We start from the raw sequence: 17,500 nt of genomic DNA, 5'->3' as shown, positions 1-17,500 counted from the left end.
AGATTAGTGATTGGTGGATGAGTTAAAATTAAGCCCCGCCCCTTTCAATCCAGATTTTCTTGTGAATGAAATCGTGTGGTTTATAGATCAGGGATCGTCAGTCACTCAGTTCTGATAATAATATTTATTTATTTGTTTATTTGTATATCATTTATTATAATATCATACACAATATTTACAATTTGGACGTGTGTGGAGGAGCAGTAAGAGGTTCCATGTGTGATTGTGAATAAAGTTCTGGACCTCACGGCTCCGTCCTCAGCATAGGCGTCCGATGTCGTTCTTGGTGCAGCCCTGACTGCAGCAGAGCCCCGCCAGGCCCAGAGAGTAGTTACGCCTCCTCCGGTCCTCACGAAGCCAGCCGAGGTCTAAACTCCGGATTCGCTCACCCCCTAGTGGCCTGGAGAAGAAGAGCGAATCCAGCCAGCTCGTCTGCACTTGCTCAGACAATCTCGACTCGTCTCTGGGTTTCAGGTCACTGAGAGAGGAGGAGGACGAGGAGAAAGCAGGAGAGAGGACGGAGGATCGTTTGTTTGGAGCTGCGTTGTCGTTTATCCAGCCGAGTTGATCTTCTCCATCTAACGAGGTTGGGTACGAGAGGACCAGGTTCGGATCTGAGGAATGGAGATGTTTAAGGCTGAATCATATGTCTGGGTTGATTACCAATACATTCAGTGATGTAGGAAGTCCATGATATGATATACTGAGGTTATAGCGGATAGAAGAACTTGTTCCCTCACCAGCCTTTCTCCGAGTTAATAGTTACTGAGGAACCTGAAAGTGTAAACTCCTCTGTCCTGAAGATGTCATAGCTTTGCTTGCTATAAAGTGCTGACACTGGAGACTTCTTCTACAGCTGTTAAATAAACATCTCCTTACAGAAAACCTCTTCCATACCAGTGCTGTGAATATACCAATCTACCAACCCTTTTATTACAGGGGAACTAGAACATGGAGGTGCTGCTTATATGTTTAAAAAGAGCTGGTGTGAGGATGAAATAAGGATTTATTTGGACTAATATAAATAATAATGTTGAGACAAATCGATTAAAGTTTAGATGAAATGGTAAAATATGAAAGAAGAAAACCTCCATCACCAGTGTTCTTATTACTTTATTATTCTGTGTCTTGTAATTAAGAATAAATGTAAGAGATTTTTCAGGGGTTTAAAGTCTTTACATTATTTAATAGAAAACTTGAAATAAAATAACACACACACACACACACACACACACACACATATATATATATATATATATATATATATATATATATATATATATATATATAGATTCATAAATAATTAAACTTTCAGAGCGAGAAAAAGAGAAGGGAAACGTCTCCTGAGGGAAATCGAGAGAAAATCTTTAACGTCTTAAAAACCTGCTGGATTGATGACAGAAGCAAAAGCTGAGACTCTGAACACATCAGCAGAAGGCTGAGATGTATTACATCATGACCTCGGAGCTTAATTACTGATCAGTCATTAGTGCAGAAGGTCAGTCTGCTGGGAACACTGGAGATCCGAAACTGCTCCAGAGTCGCATTAATCACACCAATGCTCAATAACACAAAGACCTGCTCTGTGTCTATATCTCTATATCTCTCTCTCCCTCTCTCACACACACACACACACTACACCTGCACAAAGTACAGTTTGCTATTTCTTTTTTGTGTGTTTCTAAAAGTTCAACATTATAGCTCTGTGTGTGTGTGTGTGTGTGTGTGTGTGTGTGTGTGTGTGTGTGTGTGAGAGACTCACCGTGTCCCGGGAGCTCCAGGTCGATGGCTCGTCTCCAGCGCGACCCCCCGCAGGTGAAGATGACGGCGCGGATGAACTCTCTTCCGCACAGTTTCACTCCGTAGTCGCGCTGCTGCACCCCGCGCGCGCACGCGCACACCCCACACAGCAGCACCGGGATCAGCAGCCGGGACATGGTCAGGACACGCAGCACGGACCCGCGCGTACTCACACACACACACATACACACACAAGGTGCGTGCAGATACCGGGCGAGAGAGACATCCACAGTTCATTTATAGATTATAGGACCCGGTGACGTCACGGAACTCGACAGAGTTTCTACTTAAGTCCCGCCCATCACCCCCCTTACGTCCCACATTAAAACAGACACACACACACACACACAACAGGTGAATGAATATACATATAGAAGCTATTGATATATTACACAAACAAAAGACAGAATGATATAAACAAACAGACAGACAGACAGACAGGTTTATTATTTGTTCATTTGACACGGCAACATTTTACAGAATGCACCAAGAGAACAGAGAGAACTGCCTATCCATTTGTCTGTGTACACACGTGTGTGTGTGTGTGTGTGTGTGTGTGTCACAATGAGATCTCAAACAGACTGGACATGATTTCAGAGTCTCTTGAAAACACGGTTTTAATCTGTAGTTTTGATAACAGTCTCAAAACAAAATCATTGCAAATAGAAACACAACCCCAAATCAAATTTATTACATACAATATTAATTTATTAACATTTAGGAAAATATCAAGTGTGACTCAAGTTGTATCTGATGAGTAGCCAATTAGCTGCGTATAAGATCAAGGTGCAGTTTGTAATAGTTCAATGGATTTAGTTTGGGATTTTTTTACCCAAGTTTTGAGATTAGCCCCGCCCCTTTCCCCACCCACTCTCAAGATACATTTAAGTCAGTTATGGCAGAATTTAATAATAAAAAAAAGTCTATATTGTAATTGTAGTTTAGTTCAGTGGACAGTTCCGGGAAGTACATGCAAAATTACACATTGCTCCATGAAATTTCTTATAAAGATTGATACAAGAGAACGAATTGAAACTCTGAAAAGTGAATTAAACTGCAAACTATCAGCCTGCTCTCAACTTTCTGACCAACACGGCACAACTAATGCAAAAGTGGACGCAAAATCAGAACATTTACATTAACGCCATTTAACAGACGCCCATATACAGAGTGAATTACGGCTGAGCAGTTGAGGAATAAGGGCCTTGCTCAGGGGCCCAACAGTAGCAGCTTGGTGGTGCTGGGATTTGAACGTATGACCTTCCAATGCCTTAAACACAGAGCTACAACCTTCCCACAATAATCCAATCAAGTTTTAAGATCTCGTTCTAATTAATTGATCTAAAATGTCAAAAATTTTCCAATCAAACACGTTTTAGGGATTTATATTTATCACTCGAACACCAGCGAGCATGCTGAATTCGATCACAGAGATCAGTATATTATATTACATGAAGAACCTCACAGAACGTTCTTCAACAAACCCACCCCCTCCACTCCACGACTCACCCCTGCTAACAGCGTCCCTCATTTCTCTGAGAGAGGCAGGAGGTGGGACTTCGCTCTGCGCACTTTCTCAATGCTCTCGAACGTCGGCGTTCCGTGGGGCAAATTCAGCCGATCCGCTTCAGCCACCATGATGCTCTCGGCTTCTTCTGCAATCACAAAACACATCTCGGGAGTTAATAGACACCAAGCGCATGAACGCTCCTTCTAGACAAATATAAATCCAAAGTAATGAGAAAATGTGGTCTAATAAAGACTTCAGGGGTTTGGGGGATTCTTTAATAGTTTATGGTAGAATATTTTATTACTGTAACGATGAGAAAACGTTCCCCAGCTCTATTAAAATTATAAAAAAAGAAACACAAGCTAAAAAAAGAAACGATAATTGGAGCACCGAAGGAGAAAATGTTGCCGTTCTTTTACGTTCGCTTTCAAATTGTCGAAGGTAAAATAAGGCGATAATTTACAGATATTTGTCTCGGTGAAGCAGAGGGTCCATCATATCATCACTAAAGTAAAACACCACTGAATGTAGAAAACATCTGCATTTTACAAACTTAATTTCTCAATACAAATGTCTAGCAAACACAAACTTTCCCTGGAAATGTAAACAAATACAAAAATTAACAAACAGTCAGAGAGAATTTTATTATTTAATAAATTAATTATATTAACAAACAATTTAGCATGTAGCCATTACTAACTATTACCAATAAATCCTTTCCTAATGTTTATGCAAATAATTCAAATCTCTCCTGCGCTCACATCGTCACGGCAACACGTCACATTTACCTGCCCTACAACACAAAATCTGCACATTCAATGATGAAACGAGGTCATGTTAGTAAACACCCTGCACACGCTCAGTGTGTCTCGGTGTGTCTCAGCTGGGCCTCGTGCGTCTCAACACAGATAAATAAAGTCAGGTGACATTGTTTAGAAACACGCCCCCTCTCTGACACACATGACTGCACTGAGCCCTGTGATATTGGGTGTCAATTATTTCTGTGCTTTTTGCTCACATTTGATCATAATCTTATTATTAATTATTATTATTATAAACATTGATTAGTGTTGTATCTGGTCAGATCAAGTGATTCCAACCAGACTTTACACTTCTCGAGTTAAAACACACACACACACATACACACACACACACACACTCCTAATTGAAGCTAAGAAGGAGTGTTGAGACGTGTGGATTCTAAGACGCTCAGCCGAGTGATCATCGACTCGAGATTAAACAGGGAACATTCCCAATCGGTGGATGAACACGGAGCTTCTATTTAGGTAAAAAAACTGACTGATTGGAAAAAAGCACAGGCCAGGAGACGTCACATCCCTCTGTAAATCAGGGCACGTCACCTCACGTGGCTCAGCGGTTTACGCATAAATGAGCAACTCAGGAACTATTAAGATGGATTTGGACTGTATTTATTATAGTTTTCTACAATAACTTAGGACTGCAATTTGCATGAACATTTCTGCATGTAAGAGTCCATCACTAAACAGAACACCTCAACCTTAAAGCTTCAGAAGACACCAATTGGCCGACTTGAACGAATCGTAAACATTATAATCTCTTTATTATAAAACACAACAGGCCTCGTCATTTATTCCGTTTACAGGAAAAATAATCACAGAGGAATCGTGAAAGACTTTTCAAGTGCTTTCCATTCGTGTTGATTAAATTAATAACATGGTGGCGTGGCCCTGGGGGGTTTCACTCCCACCACTATTTCATACATCATAAGACCTCATTAACAGCTAAATGTGCACTGCGTTTCATAGAATAGTCAGAGCACTTCAGCAGGACTTTCTGAGAGGCACAGGGGGAGACACCTGAACACAGAAGCTTGTAACAGGATTAATGCAGCTCCTGAACCTATAATCATGAATCACACACTTGAAGCAGCTCAAGTGACTCAAACCTTCTGAGTTAATTACATGAGTTCAGGAAGGAAGGACGGTGGTGAGGAACCATAGTTCAGACTTCCTTACAGAGTAACTGGAGGAACTTTGTACTTTTTAATGCGACGTATTAGAGATAAAGGCACCTTCACGCTGCCACTGAAATCGAGGACTTTTTACGCACCTCTCATACGGTGGATGAAAGATCCGTACGCCATGTCCACCTGATACGCCAGGATGAAGCTCAGTGGTACCATCGGTGCGAACAGACCCGGTTTCCTCCTCTTTATAGCTCTGTGGAAATACACAGCAAGCACATCAGCCTCATCTGCAGGAGCATCAAATGATCAGGGAAAGTTTGATTGTCCTTCAGATCTTCCTTAAGTTCACAATTAGAGAAAAGAAAATAACAGAAAATAGACGAGTTAGTTAGTCAGATAGGGAACATGGCCAAAGTTTGTGGACACCTGAGCGTAAGACTACTGTATGTGTTTTTGAACATTCAATTCCACAAGTAGTCCCCACTCGCTCTTATACTAACTTCCACTCTTCTGGGAAGATGTTGCACTGATTTTGGTGTATGCTTGTGGTTCATGGAGCTGAGCTCTATATCAGGCCACTCAAGATCTTCCACTCCAAACCATGTATAGAAGCTCTTCATGGAGCTGGCTTTGTGCACAGGGGTATTGTGATGCAGGAACAGGTTTTGGGGGTTTCTAGAGTAAGTAAAGGGAGAATTTCAAGCACCACATCCAAAGACGTCCGATACAATCGTGTCCCTCCAACGTTGTGCTAACAGTTTGGGGAAGAACCACATCTGGATGAAAAGATCAGGTGTTCGAATACTTTTGTCCATGTAGTGAAGGTGAAATTTTTTTATTAAACTTTAAATGAACCAAAAATGATGGATTTATCATGACTTTGTGACTGTGACTACTTCAAAGTTTCCTCAATGTAATATTCATTTTCCTTTACAATTATTAAGAACATGTACATTTTATAATACATTTATCATCTGTTGGTTAATAATGTATCTGTTGGGGTATTTTTGTCAATCAAAATAGACATAGAAAGTTCATTATACCTGTATGAAGATTTTTCTTTCATAAAAAATATATTAAAAATTATTGATTATTATATCCATTATATAATTTATAAATTTAACAACAAATTACAAAATGTTATACTATAATTGATATCAATATCATTAAATAATTTGATGTTTCTGTACCAGACACCATCTGACAGACGCACCATCACTGCGTCAGATCCATGTGTTTGTATGGATCTAAGCTGAACTTTTTGCATTCGCTTCGTGACTATTATGATTGATTTGATATTTCTTGTAAATAGACCTTGAGTAACTTCTACATTTCCTTCTCATGAACTTCACGAACACCTTATTAACTCAAAGCCTTTAATACTGCTCGAGATTATTTGAGTAAATTCTATGAGCAGGAAAGAAAGAAAAGGTCATCCAGATGCAAAATCTGTGATGTAAAGCATCCCTCTGTCGTGGTGTGAGTGTGTGTGTGTGTGTGTGTGTGTGTGTGTGTGTGTGGCTGGCTGACCCAGTGCTCAGGCCGACTGCAGCCAGGGCGAAAAACGACCCGAAGTATTTAAGAAATTCTCTGGACCAGGCGATCTGCATGGCCATCTGTCGCTCTCGCATCTCGTTCTGCATGAGGATCTGACGCTCCATCTACAAAACCACACACACACACACACACACACACACACACACTGTAGTGTTGCAGACAAAGTGAGTGCTGAACAGAACAAGAGTGTGTTCTCCATCTCCAACTCGTTTACAGAAAGTGAATCAAACACGCTTCATGAGACTGTAAAACTGCAGAAATGACGTGTGTTCTGGAGATTTGGGCCGAAAAAACAATCAGAAGTGAAATTAACTTTTAAATGCAACGCTGAAAATGTTCCAAATTCCTTATTTAGATCATTATAATATATCGAGCATCGGCTCTGCGTTCTCTGTTTTCGCAAACGTGGCAAACAGACGTTCACAAGAGCGGAAGAATGGAAGTTATGTTCCATGCGTTAACGATCTTATTCCCGTCAGACATTCGAATTTAACCATTTCATGCTTTAAACGAGACCAAAAACGTAACAAAAGTATTTCAACTCGACCGAAGTGGTCGTCTAGATGTCTGCTTGCGTGACGGTGAAGAAAATGAAACGTGTATTTAACATTCTACGTTAAAGTGCTTTAAATTGCAGGGCACGTGTTTGTGCCTGACTGGGACACACGTCTCCGCTCACTGACTCATCCTGACACTTGTTCTGCCTTTGACAAAAACGTCAACGTCTTTTTTTATTACATCTTATTCATGTGTTAATTTCTTTCCTTAAACAGTCATCTCATTACATCACCACCCAAAGTGACGCTGAAGAAAGAGGTGAGAAGAAACACTGAGTGGGTGAGAGTGGAAAAAAATACACCTTCTGTTATTCTGTTTTACACCTTGTGTGTTTTCACAATAAATCAATTACATAATTGCAGTTACAAGTAGAACAAGACAAGCAAATGTTGACCACCATTAAACTGTAAAATCATGTTATTGTTGTTATTGCGTTGTGATTGAACCAATTCTCCATCAGGAATCAGAAACAGAGCAGAGCAGCGCTGAAGCTTTGGGGAAGTTAAAGCTGATATATATATATATATATATAAAAGTGTTATATAGTTGTAAATCTCTCAGTTTTACAGGTAATTAAATAAACGTTGGACAAAATCTAATTAATTTCCAAAAAAAACTTTGTTTGCGGTTTGTAGCCATTTGATTTATTTATTTTACCTAAAAAAGAGTGTTGTTTTGTAAATATGTGCAGTTAGTAATTATCAGTACTTAAGTAACTGCTCATTTCAGTTAAATGATGTTCTTGTTAGTTGCTTTAAATATTTTAATTTCCAAAAAAACCCAAATTCCTTAAATAATTTATTATTTCCGTATAAACAAAAGTATAAAGAAAAGTTGATCTACTTCCAATCGAATGCCTTCACTATCTCTCAGCTGAAACTGCAGGAGCTGATCTGGTCTTCAATGTTCAGATATTGAAGAATTTATTTCTATTTTAATATATGTTTATACAGGGTTGCTAGGCAACAGGAAGACTATGGTTAATTACAATGTCCAAGATGTTGAGCTTTTCGTTGGGAGTGACGAGGATGTACAGGATTAGAAATGAGTTTATTAGAGGGACATGGGGTATATTGGGACATGTGCAGAGGAGGGATACGGGGTATATCAGTAGGAGAATGCTGAGGATGGAGACACCAGGAAGGAGGAAAAGAGGAAGACCAAGGAGGAGGTTTATGGATGTGGTGAGTGAAGACATGCAGGTAGTTGGTGTGAAAGAGGCAGATGTAGAGGACAGGGGGGCATGAAGACAGAGGATCCGCTGTGGTGCCCCCTAATGGGAGAAGCTGAAAGAAGAAGAAGAAGACAATGTCCAACTTCATCTTAACTGAAGTTAACGTACGATGTGTGGAAAAGTTGCACACTACAGTCAGGGCTGATAAAAACTTTATTCAACATGCTTAGCACCAAACACTAAAAGAACCAAACACTAAATAAAAACAATGACATCTAATCTGCCTCACATGACGTGAAACTCTGCTGTCAGAATTTGTGCATCCTTTCTGTTATGTCAAAAATAATTTCCCAACTCAATAAAAGTTGAGAGAAAACGTGCGAGTGGATAATAATAGCCGGTGACGTGTGGGGTAATGGACATCACAGATGAAGCGTATACACTACACTGTCACATGTAATGGAAAAAAGAAAATCTTGTCACTTAAATGGTCCCTCGAGTGAGCGTCTTTGTCCCCTGACTGACAGCGACTCATTTTCAGGGTCACAGAAGGACAAAAACAGACTAAAAGATTATTATTGTAATTACGCTGATGGTATTTTTTCAGTCTTCACATTCTTCTTCTCCATTTATTTCCACTCTCTTGTATTCAGGACGTTTTGGACCGACCTGCTCTTCTCGGGTTTTTGTATACTTTAATAAAATGCATCTACTTTTACTATAAATCCTGATTTATACTTCTGCAATGTGGAACATTTATATCACACAATCACAGATTTAATACTACAGATAAAATAACACTAAATTCAGTTTTAATGACGTGAGATATGAGAAACAGAAGTTATGAAACTGTAATATAAATATGCAGGATGTAGATTCTATAGTCACCTTTTTAACACTGAACAAAAGTATTGGGACACCTGAGTTTCCATCCCCAGTGTTTCTTCCCCAAAACAATGTTGGAGACACACAACTGTATGAGATGTTGGTGTACAGAACCAAGAAAGTAAGAAATACACGGAGGATATTGAGATAAATACAATCCGGTGGAATGCAACTGCGTCACCGATCCTGAACTTAAACAAACACATGCGATCGGCACCCCGTCGGTGATCAATCAAGTCTTTATGAGTGTTAATACGGAGGAAACAGCTGCGCGGTTTATAATCCGCCCTTCATCGAGTGGAAGAAATCCTGGTGTTATAATATCGCAGATCACAGCTGCTCACCGCCTCACGGCCACAGATCAATCAAACAACATCACATTATCCGCAGTGTAAAATGAGGCTGGAAAACAAGCCTTTTACACTCTGATTGGCAATAAGAGTGAGCGGGTTACACCTCGTCCCTGCGGGGGACGGAAATCATCAACACGGTTTTAACGAGCAAAACTCTGCATCCTCGTGTCGATTTCTGGAGAAACGAACAGGAAGAAACGGACGAATTGTTCGTAAAAACAACACGGCTTTTATTACGGTCGTGATTTTTTTGTGCACTTTATAAAGTTCGAACAGGAAGGAATTCTTATTTATTTATTTATATATATTTATTTATATGATTTTTATTTTTTTTGATTAATTAGATTGAACAGAGCGTTCACATTTAATTATACAGTGGCATACTCAATACTCCATAATTATATAGTGGCAGCTCCACAATTATTGGCACCCTTGATGTAGATAAAAAGCATTATTGGTGTTAATGGTTGATTTGTAGTGCTATAAAAGGGTTGATAAAGAAAAAAAAAAAACGTGATCTAAACTTTAGCTAATGAACTAAATTTCTAGCGTCATATAAATATAAAATGTCAGATGAAAGCTGCTCCATGTCTGGACTGAACTTCAGCAGAGAAGATTCTTGATGATGATACAATTCTACCTGCATATTTATATAATTTTTAATTATACAATAAGGTGTCGACACTTCTAGCTACGTGTGTGTGTTTTTTTGTGCTTCGCCGTTCTCTTTATATGCTTTTAAAATATTAAATTCACTTGCTGGCATCAGACACATGCAGACGAAGTATTTTTTTAAGTTATTCATATGTACGTTTAATTCTTATATTTATACCATTGAGGCATTTTTCTATAAGGTGCAGTAAAGAAAAAGAAAAAAAAAAAAACCACAACCCCGTATTAATATAACCAATCGATTCTTCGACACTCAGCGGCGAAAACAAAGCAGTCAGAAAATATCAGAAACAATCCACAGCGATTATTTGTGGATAAACAGATAATAGAGCTAAAAGAAAATGTCACGTTATTTTTATCTGAACAGCAAAACAAAACATTTAAATATCTTCAATTGTTCTCAGTACAACAAAGACGAGAAATACGATTCCTTATACAGCATTATTATTTCTAATAACCTTCTATAAACAAATACACATCAAATATTTACAAAACTTTTGTAAACATTACAATTACTTTTTTGTTTTCTCCATTAAAGGATGTCTAAAGTAATGAGCCAACTGGACATATCGTGATTTATCTCTGTCAATATATTGCTCCACCCTTAAAACGTGCCAATTTAAACATCTAAAAATTAGACTTCCTCCGTCTGTCACCTGAATACAGAAATCAATAGAGCTCAGAAGACTTTATATTACAGATTGTGTTTTAATACGGTTCCTGTGAAAAGTGTGGAAACACCAAGTGTTTTATTGTGTGTGAGAGACACCTTCATGTTCCTTTTGTTTCTACACAACAAACTCGGTGATGTTACAATCTGAAGATTCACTTTGAGCAAACAAATTTATAAATCTCCAGATGTTCCACTTTCATGAAGAACAGCTTCCCACACTCTCAAAATTTTGGACACTTCATTTCTCCAAACGTTCAGCTGAAATTCTTTGCTGTGTCTCTTGTAAAGCTCTCCAGAAATGTTCTTAACTAGTTGGATGTTTCTTGGTCATCTCAGAGCAGTTCAGTAGGATTGAGATGCAGTGACTGGGCAGGTGGTTCCATGAAAGATTTCACTCCAGATGACTCTCTGAATAACACGTACAGAACTCAGACGTGCGCTTCGGCTCGGTCCAGACGGAACTGCATGGTGATGAAGTGTGGAATGGGAGCCATGTTGGTTCACTTTCAATTTCTGGAACCTTCTCTGCTCCAAAACAACCCCAAACCTTTAAACTTCCACCTCCATGTGTGAGTCTGATCACATCTTCTCTCCTGTTCTCCGTCTTACACACGTTCTTCTGGTCGACAAAAATCTCCCCTTTGGACTCCACAGAACTTCCTCCACTCATTCACTCTCACATTACTGCGTGTTTCTGCCTTCGAGTTTGTTGCATAGAAACAAAAGGAACATGGATGTGTCTCAAAAAACATAAAGTCCAGGAGTTTCCAAACTTTGCACAGATGCTGTATATCAGTCATTTTTGAACCTACCTGAAGTCTGGAGTTGTGCAGCATGAACTCCTGCTGCTTCTTAATATTTTGCTCCATGACCTTTGACACAATAATACCCATTCTCCTGAAACATGGAGAAACATAGGAGTTATACAGTCGTTCCCTCACCAGCTTCACATTATTCTTCTCCTCAGGTTATTAAGACATTAGGACACCGACGCTGGAGACTCCTTCTACACTCCTTACATAAACATCTCCTTACTTCAAGAAACCACCACCATGTCTACGTGTTTACAATGACACTGTGCACGTATCAGACCGAGTGTATGGATATAAACCCACACCATCACCTGAGCTGCAGGTATAGACAACTAATCAATACCTTCTGACCAATCAGGATGCAGAATTCAACAACATGCGCTAATTAATCAATTTTGTGTTGTTTTTGTTTATAGTACCTGGTGTTGTCCTGTAGCAAGTTAAAGCCACATTTTTTTATTTATCTGTTTGTGAATTTAACATTAAATCATTGATCTATTATAGCACAAACTTTTAGATCTACCTGTCTGTGTTTACCTGACTGACAGGTTAAATCCGACCTGGGATTAATATCCTGAATAACTAAAAAATAATTAACCAGGTAAAAGTACAAACTTAATAAAAATATTTGATTAACAATCAAAACAACATCTTACCAGAAGGTTACAACTCATACTTTATTTGTATTTATTTATCAGTAAACTCTGACTGAATACTCCTGCCTGAGGTAACCGGGTCCTGAAGTTAGCATACATGCTAATCTGTTCGGAGCGCGAGAACGGGCGCGTTCTCAATCACGGAAACGCACAACCTTAAAGAAATGACAATACCTGAGTGATTTAAGACGATAAAATAATAAAATGTTTTTTTTTTTCCCACTTTAGACTTCAGTGAGACACAGAAGTAAAGCGTGTGTGTGTGCGCGCGTGCGCGTGCCTGAGGCGGGACTGACTGAAACAGTTTTGTTATTCGAATTCGGACTAATCCCGCCCCATCCGTTGTGATTGGTCCAAACGGTCTCATGTCCTACGATGTGATTGGCTGTCCAAAGATCAATCAAGAAATGTCATACTGACGCAGAGAGAGTTTATAAAACTAAACTAAACTAAAACCACGCTGTTTTAAAACTTCAGTACAAAATCAAAACATTCAATAAAAAGTTTCATTTTTACACTTTTATAGAACTTTTTTCAAGATTTCCTTTTCTTTATTTTATTCATTACTTAACCAAATACAGCATCAGAACATTATATACCTACCTTTCATTTTTGCCACTTCTTATAAATAAAATTAATATTTTTGTTGTTGTTGTTGTTGTTACTTTATTACTGTATAAACAACACCAACTTAAAACTTTATTTGTATTGTTTATCAGTTACATTTCCCGCCCTTTTCTATCTAACTATTGTACTAACTATCCATCCCTCCATCTATCTACAGTTACTCCTTCTTTCATTTGTAAATCTTTACAAATTCATCACTGTTTAAAGTATTTGTTATGGATTTCTTATGGGCCCAGATCTCTAAATTCTTTCTAAATCTCTAAATTCCACTTTCTTTTATGTAACATGGTGCAATGATTGGGGTTTAGGATTCTTGACATCCTGGAGAAGTGCAGTAGAAAAGTGCTGCATCACACAGGAATCTCATATAGTGAGAATGAATGTCATCACTAAAGTGAGAAACCCAATGAACACAATTCAACACGTCTCCTTTCACTGTAGCTGCAGCTGCACTGCCCACATACATCATCATCTCCAGCAGAAGCACCGATACTCACCTCATCACATCACCCCGGGGTTCCCTGTGTTTTTGTGCATTTATTCTGCTGTACATTACGGTTTTTCTGGGGATTTTAAATGAAGGCAAATTGTGAGTTTTTGTGCAAATTCTACAGGAAAGAAGACATTTAGCAACTGTTTTGAAGTGTTTTGGAGACCTTTCCTCACCATGTCCACCTTTTCTTGAAAAGTCTGTCTTGTAAATGTCCTTGTAAGTGTATCTGTGAGATTTTGTGGATAAAGACTTTACTGGTCTTCTAGTTTTATTTCCTGTCTCTACCAATGTATTTTTATTGTTATGAGTGTTCATGTGTAGAAAAATCACCAAACCATGCAGTGTTTTCAACATAAAAAAAGGAATTGAGAAGCACTGAACTCAAACATGCCTTTTTAATTCTCCTACATTGAAGTAATGAAATGATTTGATGAGGTGTGTTAATGGAAAGGGGAAGCAGGAACCTGCACAGAATACAGGACTCAAAGTAGCACACTAAAGTCTGGGGTAGTTATAGAGCGCCATCTTGTGGTAGAATTTCTATCATCAGCAGAATAATTAGTATTCCTCAAAAGAGGGGTAGAATTGCAGTTTAATGCCATTTCAATAAATTAACACTATTCTGACAAAAACTTACATCATCATACATGAATATAGTGTCCCACATTACCCTTCACACTCTACTCTGTGTCCCATGTCGCCCAACCAATGACACCCCCACCCCCGACAGCCCAATTTAGCTCATTATCCCATCATGGCCACCTCACTGTTGTAATTTTTCCAACATTGGCCAATCCAGCTGTTTTCACCATTGCCCTTTCCACCTTAGCAGCAACATCCCAAAATGGCCACCCCACTCTAAATATGTGTCCCACTATGGCCACCCCACTCTAAATATGTGTCCCACCATGGCCACCCCACTCTAGCTCTGTGTCCCACCATGGTCACTTCACTTTAAATATGTGTCCCACCATGGCCACCCCACTCCAAATCTGTGTCCCACAATGGCCACCCCACTCTAGCTCTGTGGCCCACCATGGCCACCCCACTTTAACTCTGTCCCACCATTGCCACCCCACTGTATCAATTTGTCCCAAAAGGGCCATCCTTCTGTAGTGATTTGTCTCACATCACCCACCCTACTCTTGTCTCGTGTCCCACCATGGCCCCACCCACTATTTTTCCCCCATAGTTTAGAATAAACCATTATATGTGGAATTTTTTAAAAGAGAAAAAAAGAGCAGAAGTTTTATTACACACTCTGTTTAATAGGTGTTTTTTCTCTCCAACACTAGAAACAGTAAAGTCAGGTGGGCGTGGGGTGGCAATATCAAAATGAAAACCGTCGTACAAAAAAATCGACACGAGACAAACGGAGAACAGGAAGTGGATGGAGAGTTGGAGTTACAGCGGTATAGAAACCTCGCAGCCGTATATACTCAATATTTACATATATATTCATTTGTAAATTACAAGGAGAAGAAAAAACAAAATGTACAATGCTGCAAAAAAGTATTTACAAATTTAATAAATAGTGGAGCGAGCATCCGCACACACACACACACACACACACACACACTCACAGAGAAAACAAAAGCCAAGCTACAACGAATATTTAATGTACAAAAATTACAAAATGAACCTAAAAAAATCGTTATATTGTTAGTTCTTTTTCTTTTTAAGTAAAAAGCGCAATGACACCAGCATGATGAGTGTATGAGTGTGTGTGGGTATGACATGAAGTTTGTTCATTCTATATAAAGTGTGTGTGTGTGTGTATATGTGTGTTCTCGTGAACAGGCATTGTTCATGAGTCATTAAGTGTTACATGATATTTCTGTAAAATGATCTGTAAGATCTTTGGCCCTTTTTTGCCACATATAATTCACACACACACACACACACACACACACACACACACACACACACATGCAAAATCACACAGTTGCTGAAATCTCGGTAGATGTGGGGTCCGAAATCTTCATCTTGACTTTAAAGGGAGTGTACAGGATTGTACAAACATTCAGTCTTTAGCTCACGTTTCAGATCTTCAGTCTCTTCAAAACTACGTAATGTCCTACAAAACACACACTCCCACTAAGGACTGTAACACACCAAGCTGACCTTTATTAAAGTAAACAACTCTCCACACCAACAGGGGGCAGCGACCTCTTCATTTGATGTTCTATTAGTGTCACGCTAGTTAAAGCGGCAGTATGTAACTTGCAGCGTTTTCAGTGTCCGTGTCTAATCGGTGTCTAGCAGCTGTTACATCAGTACTGTCTACTTAATGCCACACTATTTAAAGCGGCAATTTGTACTTTGGTACTCATTTTTATACTGTACTAAATATGTCATAATAGTACCTATAATGTTCTACTCAGTGACATGATTTTTAAAGCAGCAGTATGCAAACTGTAGCAGAATCCTATAGAACTGTACTGAAGCAAACTGACCTAATTGTTATTGTTAACAGTAAGTTAAAGTGCTGCTGAACTACTCTACTCACTGCACTGGATTCTGAAACACAATCCTCTAATGCACTACTAGTTTTTCCAGACTTAAAGCAGCAGTAAGCATTTTGGAGCATATTCTTCTTGTGCTGCAGTACTGTTTCCATATTTAAAGTGGAGGTAAGCAAGTTGTAACAGGATTCTTTATGTTTCCACTAAATAAAGATTTGTAACAGGATCCTACAGAACTGTACTACTCAGTGCAGTGCTATTTAAAGCAGTAGTATGCAATTTGGGACACAGGCCAAAAATATCTTACCTTCAACTTATTGCCACACTATTAAAGGTTCATAAAATTTTTAATACTTTGATCATATATTTCTAAGAAAATGTTCATTTTTTAAATCGTTTTACAGATTCTATTTAGCCAATCAGAGAGCTGCCTGACAATGAGAGACACGCCCACGATGACTCCAAGTTCCTGGTCAGCTTGGTGTTTTAGAGCAGCCCGATTTCTAAAGATTATGACATCACAACAAACTGATTAGATTATACTGTTTCTGTTCTCTCGCCCTCCCGTTAGTGTGTTTATTTCATGTCAGCAGGTTTTATTCTCGTGTTCCACGTTTGAGTTCAAACAAATTTCATTCACAAAGAATCGCTTTTATTTTCAAAAAAGAAATTTTTCCAATCGTTTCCAGATCGACCAATCACGTGGCTCCGAGAGACTTGGCAGGAAGTCGCCATAACCACGGCGCAGGTCGGCGTTCCCTGTGATCGATCGCGTTGGCTCTGGCTTTGCACGTTGAGTAGCATGCTAGCGTGTCAGCAGGGGTCATCGCCGTGACGTTACGCGATGTGACGTGAAAGGGTCGTAAGGACACACGTCGTAGCGATATGATACATTCATTACGTTCATTTGTTAATTCATTCATAATGCAGTTATTACGTTACGTTCAATTTTACTTTAAAAGTCTTTTTTTTTGTACAAAAATTTTTAAACTAATGTCCAAGAAAAAAAAAGAGATTTGGCTCGTTAGTAGTAACATCTGTCCTGGAAAAAAAATTTGTGCTACCATTTTTTTTATTTCATTCTTTTTTTCCGGCACAGACACGTTTCTGACCCCTGCACTCTCAGCCTCGTCTGTTCGACTTCTTTAGCATCGATAGGCTCTAAAACGATCACCTGCGATTTCACCTGCAGGACGGCCTCAGCGTTAATTAGCACCAATTAGAGGGAAGGAAAAGCAAAAAACACGCAATAATAAACGAGACGCGAGGACAATGCGTTTTTTCCGGACTGTAAGACGCTTTCGGGTGTAAAACAAA

General features: G+C 39.0%; 3 protein-coding genes across 4 annotated transcripts in view; all 3 read right to left on the bottom strand.

The window, feature by feature from the left end:
* Window positions 1-109: 109 nt before the first annotated feature.
* Window positions 110-2,252, bottom strand: rln1 (relaxin 1). The gene is made up of 2 exons (XM_046867747.1): window positions 1,763-2,252; window positions 110-614 (listed from the first exon to the last, which is right to left on the bottom strand). The coding sequence occupies exons 1-2, from the start codon at window positions 1,983-1,985 to the stop codon at window positions 259-261; spliced, it is 579 nt and encodes a 192-aa protein (XP_046723703.1). The 5' UTR covers window positions 1,986-2,252; the 3' UTR covers window positions 110-258.
* Window positions 2,253-2,399: 147 nt separating this feature from the next.
* On the bottom strand, window positions 2,400-12,900 carry plgrkt (plasminogen receptor, C-terminal lysine transmembrane protein). 2 transcript variants are annotated; one of them, XM_046867748.1, is made up of 5 exons: window positions 12,773-12,900; window positions 11,943-12,027; window positions 6,789-6,919; window positions 5,402-5,511; window positions 2,400-3,455 (listed from the first exon to the last, which is right to left on the bottom strand). In XM_046867748.1, exons 2-5 carry the CDS (start codon window positions 12,021-12,023, stop codon window positions 3,328-3,330), a joined length of 450 nt encoding a protein of 149 aa, XP_046723704.1. In that variant the 5' UTR covers window positions 12,024-12,027; window positions 12,773-12,900; the 3' UTR covers window positions 2,400-3,327. The 2 variants fall into 2 exon arrangements, with proteins under 2 accessions (XP_046723704.1, XP_046723705.1); XM_046867749.1 differs by lacking the exon at window positions 12,773-12,900 and adding an exon at window positions 12,599-12,737.
* A 2,065-nt stretch (window positions 12,901-14,965) lies between these two features.
* LOC124397884 (ral guanine nucleotide dissociation stimulator-like) overlaps window positions 14,966-17,500 on the bottom strand; it is a 23,273-nt gene continuing 20,738 nt past the window's right edge. Inside the window, 1 exon segment of the mRNA XM_046867745.1 lies at window positions 14,966-17,500. This exon segment is cut by the window's right edge and continues 1,159 nt beyond it. The gene's annotated coding sequence lies outside the window, so the exon portion shown is untranslated.

Source organism: Silurus meridionalis, chromosome 15 (assembly GCF_014805685.1).
Source record: "Silurus meridionalis isolate SWU-2019-XX chromosome 15, ASM1480568v1, whole genome shotgun sequence".
In the NCBI taxonomy this organism is placed as follows: domain Eukaryota; kingdom Metazoa; phylum Chordata; class Actinopteri; order Siluriformes; family Siluridae; genus Silurus; species Silurus meridionalis.
This window is presented reverse-complemented; position numbering and strand designations above follow the sequence as displayed.

What these genes read in the sequence shown, in the direction of transcription:
- rln1 (XM_046867747.1), bottom strand. Translation starts at nt 1,985, where the DNA reads ATGTGTGTGTGTGTGAGTACGCGCGGGTCCGTGCTGCGTGTCCTGACC. An exon ending in CCTGGAGCTCCCGGGACACG is followed by an intron (nt 615 to 1,762) that starts GTGAGTCTCTCA and finishes TCCATTCCTCAG; the next exon opens with ATCCGAACCTGGTCCTCTCG.
- plgrkt (XM_046867748.1), bottom strand. Translation starts at nt 12,023, where the DNA reads ATGGGTATTATTGTGTCAAAGGTCATGGAGCAAAATATTAAGAAGCAG. An exon ending in TGCACAACTCCAGACTTCAG is followed by an intron (nt 6,920 to 11,942) that starts GTAGGTTCAAAA and finishes GTGGTTTTGTAG; the next exon opens with ATGGAGCGTCAGATCCTCAT. An exon ending in TTTCATCCACCGTATGAGAG is followed by an intron (nt 3,456 to 5,401) that starts GTGCGTAAAAAG and finishes TTGTGATTGCAG; the next exon opens with AAGAAGCCGAGAGCATCATG.